At 38.7% G+C, this 11,044-nt stretch overlaps 1 protein-coding gene across 1 annotated transcript; it reads left to right on the top strand.

The window, feature by feature from the left end:
* The first annotated feature begins 6,223 nt into the window (after positions 1-6,223).
* Positions 6,224-7,153, top strand: LOC116900489 (olfactory receptor 4X2-like). Its single transcript, XM_032902224.1, has one exon. The coding sequence runs from the start codon at positions 6,224-6,226 to the stop codon at positions 7,151-7,153; it is 930 nt and encodes a 309-aa protein (XP_032758115.1).
* The last annotated feature ends 3,891 nt before the right edge of the window (positions 7,154-11,044 follow it).

The following is an 11,044-nucleotide window of genomic DNA, read 5'->3' as shown; positions in this document are numbered from 1 at the left end:
CCCGTAGACCTGTTTTCTTTCAGCAGGATCTGGGAACAGAGAGCTCTGCTCTCAGGTGTGTAGGTGCTCCTGGTGACTGGCTTTCAGCTTTCAGTGCAGGCAGAAACCTGAAGGGTCCTGCCCCTGACTGCTTCTAAGTCCCTGTGCCCACAGGGCATAGATGGCACTAGGCAATTTCCTCTTGGGTCAGGAATGTGGGCAGAAGGTATTTGTCTCCTCTGGGTTCTCAGGAGTTTCTGCGTTTCTGAGGGTCCAGCTCTATCCTACATAGGATCCAGGTGCAGGGAACTGTTGTACTGGTTTAGTTTAGTTCCGGGCACAGCCAGAAACCAGCCAGTTCCTGCTGCAGCCTTCTCCTATATTCCTGCATCCAGAGGCACTATGCAGTTTCCTCTTGGGCCAGGAATGTGGACAGAAGTGGGAAGAAGTTGGCAGAAGTGGGCAGAAGGGGTGGTCTGTCCTAAGGTCTCATGATTGTCTGCACTTCTGGGAGTTCTGCTCTCTCCCCCATGGGATTTGGGTACAGTGAGGGAGCTGTGGAATTAGTTAAGTTCAGTTCTGGGCAGTCAGAAACCGGAAGTGTCCTGTCCCAAAGGATTTCTGCATTGTGTCTCTTGGAGCCACCTGGCAGCTTGCTTGGAGAAGAAAAGTTCATCTTACCTCTGCTCTCAGGTGTGTAGGCGTTCTTGGTGACTGGCTTTCAGCTCTCAGTGCAGGTAGAAACCTGAAGGGTCCTGCCCTTGACTGCTTCTAGGTTCCTGTGTCCAGGGGGCACAGATGGCACTAGGTGATTTCTTCTTGAGTCAGCAATGTGGGCAGAAAGTATTTGTCTCCTGTAGGTTCTCAGGAGTGTCTGCACTTCTGAGGGTCCAGCTCTCTCCCCCACAGGATATAGGTACAGGGAGCTGTGGTACTGGTTCAGTTCAGTTACAGGCCCAGCTAGAATCCATCTGGTTCCTGCCACTGACTCTTCCTATATTCCTGTATCAGGAGGCGCTATGCAGTTTCCACTTTGGCCTAGAATGTGGGTAGAAGTGGACAGAGGTGGGCAGAAATGGCAGTCTTTCCTGAGGTCCCAGAAGTGTCCGCATTTCTGGGAGTTCAGATCTCTCCCCCATGGGATTTGTTTGGAAGATTTTTAATGACTGGTTTTATTTCCTTAGAGCTTATAGGACTATTCAGATTACTTATCCGATCTTGATTTAGCTTTGGTAATTAGTATCTGTCTAGAAAATTATCCATTTTATTTAGATCTTCAAATTTTGTGAAGTACAGGCTTTTGAAGTAAGACCTAATGGTCCTTTGAATTCCAGTGTCTATTATTATGTCTCCCTTTTCATTTCTGATTTTGTTAATTTGGATACTGTCTCTGTGCCTTTCATTTAGTTTGGATAAAGATTTGTCTATCTTGTTGACAGACAAAAAGACCTAATTCTTGGTTTTGTTGATTCTTAACTTTTTTTATTTCTAATGAATTTATTTTAGCCCTGAGTTTAATTTTTTCCTATCATCTACTCTTGTGTGTGTTTAATCTTTTTTCTAGAGCCTTCAGATATACTTTTAATTTGTTAGTATGATAACTCTTCAATTTATTTATGGAGGCACTTAGTGCCATGAGCTTTCCCCTTAGCACTGCTTTCATAGTATTCCATAAGTTTGGGTATGTACTGCCATCCTTTTTATTGAATTGTGACTGATTTTATGGTCAATTTTGGAGAACATTCTATGAGGTGATGAGAGGAAGGAATATTCTTCTGTATTTGGTTCAAATGTTCTCTATATATCTGTTAGATACATTTGAATTATACCCTCTACTAGTTTTGTTATTTCTCTGTTTAGTTTCTATCTCAATGATCTGTCAATTGCTAAGAATGGGGTATTAATTTGTGGGGTTTTATGTGCTGTTTAAGCTTTAGTAATGTTTCTTTTATGAATGTGGGTACCCTTTCATTTGGGACATAGATGTTCAAAATTCAAACTTCCTTTTGGTGGAGTTTTCCTTTGGTGAGTGTGAAGTGTCCTTCCCTGTCTCTTTTCAGTACTTTCAGTTTAATTCTATCATATTAGATATTAGAATGTTCATCCAGCTTTATTCTTGGGTCCATTTGCTTGGAAAACCTTCTTCTAGTCCTTTGTACTGGAATTATGACTGTTGCTGAGATGTGTTTCTTGTAAGGGGCAGATGAAGGATTCTGTTTACACATTCATTCTGTTAGCCTCTTTCTACTGGGGAATTGAGTCCATTGATGTTGAATAATATTTTGACCAATGATTCTTACTTCCTATTATGTTGTGTGTGGCAGTTGAGTGTGTGTGTGTGTGTATTTCTCTTCTATTTGTTTTAATGGTACGAAATTATTTATTTCTTGTGTTTTTCTAAGTATAGTTAGCCTCATTGGTTTGGAACTTTCCTTCCAGTATTCTCAGTAGGGCTGGATTAGTGGAAAGATATTGTTTAAAATTGGTTTTGTCATGGAATATCTTGATTTCTCCATCTATTGTCACTGAAAGTTTTGCTGGGTTTAGTAGTCTGGGCTGACATCTGTGGACTCTTAGGATCTATAGGACCTCTGCCCGGGCCATTCTAGCTTTTAGAGTCTCAGATGAAAAGTCCGGTGTAATTCTGATAGGTATGTCTTTATATGTTATTTGGCCCTTTTCCCATGCTTCTTTTTAAAAATTTTGATCTGTTTAGTGTTTTGATTTTTATGTGATCTATTCTACTTGGTGTTCTGTAAGCTTCTTTCACTTTTATAGGCATCCTTTTTATTTAGATTATAGAAATTTTTATCTATGATTTTGTTGAAGATGTTTCTATTCCTGTTCCTCCCCCCTCCTCCTCTTCTTCTTCTATTCCTATTATTCTTAGGTTTGGTCTTTTCATAGTGTTCCATATTTTCTGGATAAACATCAACTTTATAGACTTTGCATTTTCTTTGACTGATATATTGACTTCTTCTATCATACCTCTGCATCTGAGATTCTCCCTTCCATCCCCTGTATTCTGTTGGTGATGCTTTTGTCTATAGTTCCTGTTTTCTTTCCCAGGTTTTCCGTCTTCGTGATTGGCTTAGTTTGTGTTTTCTTTACAAATTTCATTTCCCTTTTCAGGTCTTGGACAGTTTTATTCATATCCTTCACCTGGCTGATTGTATTTACCTGTATTTCTTTATATTTATTTGCTTCCTCTTTTAATGCCTCTACCTGTTTGAATGTATTTTTCTGTATTTCCTTAAGGGATTTATTCCTGTCCTCTTTAAAGACCTCTATCACCTTTACAAAATTGGATTTAAGATCCTCTTCTTGTGCTTCAGTTTCATTAGGATATCCGGGGTTTGTTGTAGTGGGATAGCTGGACTCTGATGGTGCCATATTGTCCTGGTTCTTGTTGATTATGTTCTTACACTGCTGTACTTTAGTCATCTGCTTTGCCCTGGTGTTGGCTGGATAATCCTGATGTCAGCAGGACTCTCAAGAAGGTGGTGTGAGCCATGGGCCTGACAATGGAAATCAGGGTACACTTCTCTGTTGGCTGTGCCTCAGGAAGCCCCTACTCTGCAGTGTATGTTGCTGATGAGCCCTGCTCTGTAGACTGTGTCTCAGTCAGACCAGCTAGGGTGGCAGGAAGATCCAACTAGAATGGGTGGTTAAGCAGTGTTTCAAGATAGTTTTGAGGCCCATGGGAATGTTTCCATGGGAAGGCAGGTCGCTCTTCTGGTCTCACAAATCTTCAGACTAGGGAGTAAGCCCAGAGCTAGACAACTGGGGCTCCAGGGATCACATGGGCAACTCACTTCTGCCAGCTATCCTAGAATCCAATATTTTCTTAATGTCGTTGGACATTTTCCTCCCTTCTATGTTGGAAAATGGGAAAATGTCTTTAGACAGAACTACCTTCTCTAAGGGAAAGCCATTACTTGCTTCTAGATTTGTTTCATACTACTTAATCTGTTTTTTTTTCTACCACAGACAATAGATGTCCTTTTTTAATTTCCAGACATGTATGTTTACTAATCCTTGGGTCACTCTGGATAGTAGTGCCATTTTATATGAAGCCTGCAGATGAAACTTATGATAGGTAGATGAATTCTCATCATATAACAGATCCATGTGTGTCAATGTTCTGTGAACAATGGGTGAATTCAACTGAATTGCATTGTCTCTGATGTCTAATGTTTCTTATAGAGGATTTAGAAGTCTTGCTTCCCATGAGGCATTATTAGGCATTATTAGGAAGAGGAGAGACTGTATATCTCTGGGGATCTCCTTCCTCCCATCTGATCATGTCCTATCTCTTGACGTTATCTAGGCAGCATGAATTTAAGACTGAGCTATCTGAGTGCTCAGATTTCTATGGCACATCTGAGGCAAGTCTGCTTTTCTTTTACTTGAGATTTGAGGTTGTAAGTTTAAAACTGCAAGGGGAGCAGATCTTCCTGGTACTCCAGGGAGGCAGGGGTAGGTCATAGTTGGCTTAGTGATTCTCCATTGGCTCACAGAGAAACAGCATGAGTCCAGAGACTGCTTTTGCATCTGTATATTCAGAGCAGCAAAATTACATGGACTTTGCTGTGGCCTTAGCTTTGTCTTCGGGGGTATCTTTCATATGTGATGACTGAATATATTTGGAAAGAAAAGGGAGGGGTGTCATGAAATTCATAAACACTTCACATACTAGCTGTGAAGTGGTAAGAAAGGAACAGTCTCTGCCTTTAGAAAGATCATACCATAGCTAGAGAGATGACTGCATAAATAACTGCTATTCAGTGCGGTAAGTGCTCTGATTCCAAAATGTCATAAGGTAAATGGGGCCACTGACTGTGAGGACCTATGTATGTGGGGGGATGTGGAGTTTCTATCTCGGATTGAAACACAAAGAGACATTTGAAGAGAACTTGTACCAGGAGACTGGGTAGAGATTTATAGTCTCAATTCCTATAGTATGTGTCTCTGTATTATATCATTTGGAATATTATCCTCTAAGAAGTTAAAGAACTTTCTAGAAATCACAGAATTGCCACTGTAGGAAACCTGAATGTATGAGGACAGGAGTCTGGCTTGTGAGCAGTACCTTCCTTCATAAATGGATTTTTTGGTCTTCATCTTCTTTTTGTTTCTGTGTTTTTACTAGTGTGTCCCTTTTGACCTGTAGGAAAGTCAATCATGTCACCAGTCTAAGCCTTGGAGGAAGGGAAACTTTGTGATATGAATGGAAGCCATCTGGCTCCTATTCTTAGGTGCCCTTGAGTCTTATTACAGGAGAGGCTCTGGGGATGCATACCGTCTTCCACTACTTTGGACCAGTCTAGTGTGTATTGGGATAGTTTTCAAGTCAGTCAGTGTCAGTGGTAGTCTGGATGATTTCTTGAGAATAGGGATAAATGTCTGTGGGTAAGGATGACCCTGAGCATGAGTCAGCACCTTAAAAGTGTAGCAGACTGCTGACACTGAGGGCATATGTTTGGAGGAAATGAGCATGCCCACAAAGAAGAAAATGAGCATGGGCTGGATTATGATGGTGTCATCATTTAAATGACTATAGAGAGTCAGGGTTTGGTGGGGAAAAAGAAAGAAGGTCACAGACCATGACTGTATAGGCTTGTGGTTCTCTCAAGAGATGCTGAATGTCAAGGGAGGTGTATCATGGACTTGTCTTCTGAAGGCCCCAATGACTATGTGAGAGGTTAAATAACATCTCCTAATCCCTAATCCAAGAAAGGAAAATGAGCCAGGAGAAAGGCAAAGAATAAAATCTTTAGTGAAACCACAGTAAAAATGTCAAAAATATGAGAAAATCATCAAGCTTGGATATTTCAACACTCTCCTGAACATCTGTTGAACAATGAGTGGATTTTTTGAGTTTATAAGTAGTCACCCGTCTTTGACTCTACTTTCTGCAACAAGGTCATTTGATGTTAGGCTGAGACATTTCTTAAGATTCCTTCTTGACTACAGGTAAAGTTCAAAGTCCCTAACACTCATTTATCATATCAGCGGTGTTCATTGTCTTCAGCTGTATATTTAGTTACTTTCTCCATAATTGCAGCCAAACACTATGAAGTCATACTTTCTCTGTCTCTTTGGTATGCTTTTATTTAATTATTAACTCTTTCATATTTTTTAATACATAATACAAGGTTTGCTACAAAAGATTTTATTTAAATTACTTATTTCATGAAGCATTTTGTATCATTTCAGATCATACCATCCAACTTGCTCCCTCATGGCTCACCTACTCAATGTGACTGAGTTCATTTTTCTGGGACTCTCTCCCAATAAAGAGGGGCAGAGAGTTTGCTTTGTGCTATTTCTGCTCCTGTACATTGCCATTGTGCTTGGGAATCTTCTCATGGTGGTCACTGTGGCAGTCAGCAGAAATCTTGGATCCCCAATGTACTTCTTCCTCAGCTTCCTCTCCTTTGTGGAGATCTGCTACTCCTCCACAACAGCCCCCAAACTCATCTTGGATCTCCTTGCTGAAAAGAAATCCATATCTGTGTGTGGCTGCATGACACAGCTTTTCTTCATGCACTTCTTTGGTGGCACTGAGATTTTCCTGCTCACCATGATGGCCTATGACCGCTATGTGGCAATCTGCAAACCCCTGCACTACACCAGCATCATGAACCAACAGGTGTGTGCTGTCCTTGTAGGATCAGCTTGGATAGGAGGCTTTGTGCATTCCTTTTCCCAGATCCTTCTCATTCTTCCTTTATCTTTCTGTGGCCCCAATATCATTGACCATTATTTCTGTGACTTGCTTCCTGTGCTTAAACTTGCCTGTTCAGACACCTTCCTCATTGGTCTGCTGATTGTTGTCAATGGGGGAACACTGTCTGTGATCAGCTTTGTCGTCCTCTTAGCATTCTATGTGGTCATCTTGTTCCACCTGAGAACTCAGAGTGCTGAGGGACGGCGCAAAGCTCTGTCCACCTGTGGATCCCATGTCACTGTGGTTATATTGTTCTTTGGTCCATGTGTCTTCATCTATTCGAGGCCTTCTGATACCCTGCCTGTAGACAAGATGATAGCTGTGTTCTACACGGTGATAACTCCCCTCCTCAATCCTCTTATCTACTCCCTGAGAAATGCAGAAGTGAAGAAAGCCATGAAGAATCTATGGTTCAGGATAATGAAAGCAGATGAGAAATAGAGTCTGGATATTGGCTATTGGGATTGGAATGGTGCTGAGTCTAAACTGATGAGCACTGAGGGCCCAGAAGGCTCATTTAGCATTATTGTAGCTGATAAATATCTTCTAAAATATTGTAAATTAGGCCCTGTTATTAAAATACTGTTATATAATTAGCTATTTCTGATCATTTGCATTACAACTTTCCATAATACTGTAGCAAATATTTGCAGCAGAATATTAGCCTATTCTTATTTTGGGTCATATTTACTTTTTGTGGTAATGTTACTATGACATGGAAGAGAAATATTTTTGCTTCATAGAGTTAATTTGAAAAATTGGTCTTACAAATGCAGTCTTGATAGAAACAAATTCTTAATTTAAGAGAATATTTTTTCATTCATTTTGAATGTGAAATAAGTTAGTAAGCTATCTTACTATCTCTTGACAGATCCTTCTTAATTATAAAAGGAAACATGTACCTTCTTAACTACCTCTTATATAATTACCCACAGTAAACATCACCAGCAATGAGATAATTTGATGGTACACAACTCCTTATGTGGTGTACTCCAGAGTCATACAAAATCATTAATGTGTTATCTTACCAAAACATATAACCTAATCATTATTGTGTAATATGTTAATAGAAAATACAACTGAATGATGTTTTGTAACATTACTGGTATTTATTGTTCATAACTATTAAGGACAAGAATTATTGAAGAATTTTATCTCCTTCAAACTACTCTAAAGGGTATGCTGCAAGGTGAGCAGTAGATACCAACAAAAAAATGAATTCAATGGGATCTTTGGAGGTTTTTCTCTCATGATATTGTGCCTAAAATTTTCTTTTCTTTTCTTAAAAATATTTATCATATGTAAAAAATATATTTATAATATATAATATATTATATGTAATATATATAATATATATGTATTATGTAACATATGATATAATATGTAACAGGAATGTAATAAAATGTAGTATGTTTTATATAATATGTAATATATAATACATAAGATACATGTTATATGATATATCATAAATACACAATATATAATATGCATTATATAATATAAATATAATGTAAATATAACATTGATTAGATAGATGCCTTCTTTACTTTCATAGCAATTGAACACCATTAAGTACTCAGCAGTGTGTTTACATGTGTATGAACCTGTGTGTACAGACAAGAGGTATGTAAGCTTTAATCGTTCTCCATTCCATTCTATCAGCCGTGGTATACTAAGAAAATTACAAGCTCATTTTGATATACCGGTATTCAATCTTCTTTTCTTTCCAAAAGAAGTTTTATTGGGAAGTGAAGATGCTGTCTCTAACATAAATCAATATTGTTTATTTTGTAAGTGATAAATAAGTGTCTTGATTAATATAAGATATAGAAGGATTAGCAAATTTCCTTGAATAATGAACATTTCTGCAGCTTTGAAAATTCAATTTTAATATTTATGTAGTGTACTGGGCTTCTAATGGGAGGTGATGCCACATCTGCACTTTGTTTTATACTTCTCAGAACTATGGAGAAGCAGATGATGGGACATGCATGTCCTAGATACATTTTCTCATATTGTGGGTGGGTAGGTTCCACAACACCTAGTAATTTGATTCAATAGAATCATTTATGAATATTGTAAGTTTGAACACATGTCCTCACTTTTCTGAACCCTACTTGTTTAATCTAATAGGAGTGCTTGTTGCCATGGAGAATGCTACTTTCCCTGTATGAGCCATTGAAAAGCAAAAAGATAAAGAAATGCAAATGTAGTATTTGCTTTGAAAATTACATCTTGCAGTTGGGGAGCTCCAGTTTTTCCTGATGCCCCTTCACCATGTTCTGAGAATTTGTTAAAAAATGCTTGTACGTTGCAATGTATGTTCATGTAGGTGTATGTATGTCATTTCACCAGCATATCAGTTTTCTGTGAAATTTTTAGGAAAATTTTGCCTTAAGAATTGTATTAGTTCAGTATAATAATGTTTTATAAGAGAAATGCTTTCTGTTTCTGTGCATGCTCAGGGTATAGGATGCATTCCTTGTGCTGTCTGTCCTTACAATTCCTCTCCAGAAATATTGCAACTTTATGTCAAGAAAAAAACTAATTGAAAACGTAGAGCACACAAAAATCTCAGGCCTTTTATATACTTGGTTACTTTTCTGGTAATGATTAAAAATGTTTCCTACATGTCTAGATTAAAAAAAATGCTTGTAATTGTTAGAATGAAGAATTGGAAGACTCTTACAACAGATGTTAGAGAGAGCTGGGGTAGTTGTTCCACAATTTCTCCTTTGGTTACTCTCTCATCTTTCTAATGAATGAGGTGGACAAGATGAGGTCAAAGACCATTCTATGACTCTGACATAGTGAAAGCAAGTGTGTCAGGTGGCCTGGATTTCCTTGACTGGACTTTTTCTGTAACTTGCTGATGTTATGGGTACAATGACATGTGAGAGACCAGGATAGGCCACCTGGAGCCATTTGAGGATGTCCTAGTGGGCTGTGATGTTGGATTCCTCTTCATCACTAACCTGACCCAAAAGGTGGGAGGACCTTTGGGACCAGAGCATCAGGGAACAATCATAAGAGGCAAGCATAAATCTTGTCTTTATAATTGGATTAATTAGAGAGAGATCTCTTAACCATGAAAGAAGCAAATGCGAAATTGACCTTTGCTGTTCTCAGAAATTCCCCAGGCAGTGAATGCTCAGGGAATTTAGCTCTCTGATCTAAATTCTTTATCTCTCACACCTTAAAGATCCTTGGTGAGCAAACATTTCTAACTTGCTTTTCATAATTTAAGTAGAATAATTGTATTATATTCCTCTGTCTCTTTCTAATGAGATAGTAATTAAGAGCTGTAGTTGGTACACAGAGAGGTATTAGCATTGAGAACATGTGCTCCCTTTGGGTGGAGCAGATTCTGAGTCTGTTGCATTTACTGGGCTCTTCCAAAGAAGGAAAAACACTAGGGTGAGGCCTTTCACACACTGGCACATTCTTCCTCTCTCTTCATTTTTCTCTTTCTCTCTCCTTTATTCTCTAATGAAATCTCATGTATCCAAGTGTAGTGCTATACACACTGGGGATGATCTTAAACTTCTGATCTTCATGCTACCACCTTCAAGTGCTGGGATTATAGGTATGTGCCACAAGAGCTAATCTTATGTGATCCTGGAGCTTTCTGCGTATTAGGTAAGCCCTCTACCAACTGAGCAGCACACCAAGTCTCTACATTGTTCAATTTCATTGTTGGTATCTCTGCTTCACGTGCTTCCACAAACAGAGAGCTTTTCTCAGATTGCTCTCTATCAGCTTATGGGATAGCTTTAGGTAAGTTTTTGTGAGTGATGCCTATCTGGCTAAATGACAGGGTGAGATTCAGCTTGTAGTTTGTCTCAGAGATGATTGTATAGTCAGTCACATTTATGTGAGCTTCTGGTAACATGGCTATCTGAGACTAATTTGTACTGTTAGCTTTTCAAACTAACTTTTATGTATCTTTTGTGCGAAATAGTCTTTTAAGCAATTTAAGGAAAGTTGCTAAGACTTTCTTATTCCTGACATTCTCTGCATGACATAAAGGTATTAAGTTCATCTGATCCTGAATTGAGATAAACCTATGCAGAAATCTGAATTTTTTGTCTGGTGGCAATGTAGTGGTTGTGTTCGTATAGCATGTATGAGGCATTATCTATCCATCCTATCCATCCATCCATCCATCTATCCATCCATCCATCCATCCATCCATCCATCCATCCATCCATCATCCATCTTTATCTATCCATGCATCCATCCATGCATCTATCCATGTATCTATGTATCCATGCATCTATCTATGCATCTATCCATGCATCCATATCTATGTATCCATGTATCTATGTATCT

Source organism: Rattus rattus, chromosome 5 (genome assembly GCF_011064425.1).
Source record: "Rattus rattus isolate New Zealand chromosome 5, Rrattus_CSIRO_v1, whole genome shotgun sequence".
In the NCBI taxonomy this organism is placed as follows: domain Eukaryota; kingdom Metazoa; phylum Chordata; class Mammalia; order Rodentia; family Muridae; genus Rattus; species Rattus rattus.
The sequence above is the reverse complement of the archived record's forward strand: the minus strand, read 5'-3'. Positions and strand labels throughout refer to the sequence as shown.

Coding starts and splice junctions, on each gene's coding strand:
- LOC116900489 (XM_032902224.1), top strand. CDS start 6,224: ATGGCTCACCTACTCAATGTGACTGAGTTCATTTTTCTGGGACTCTCT.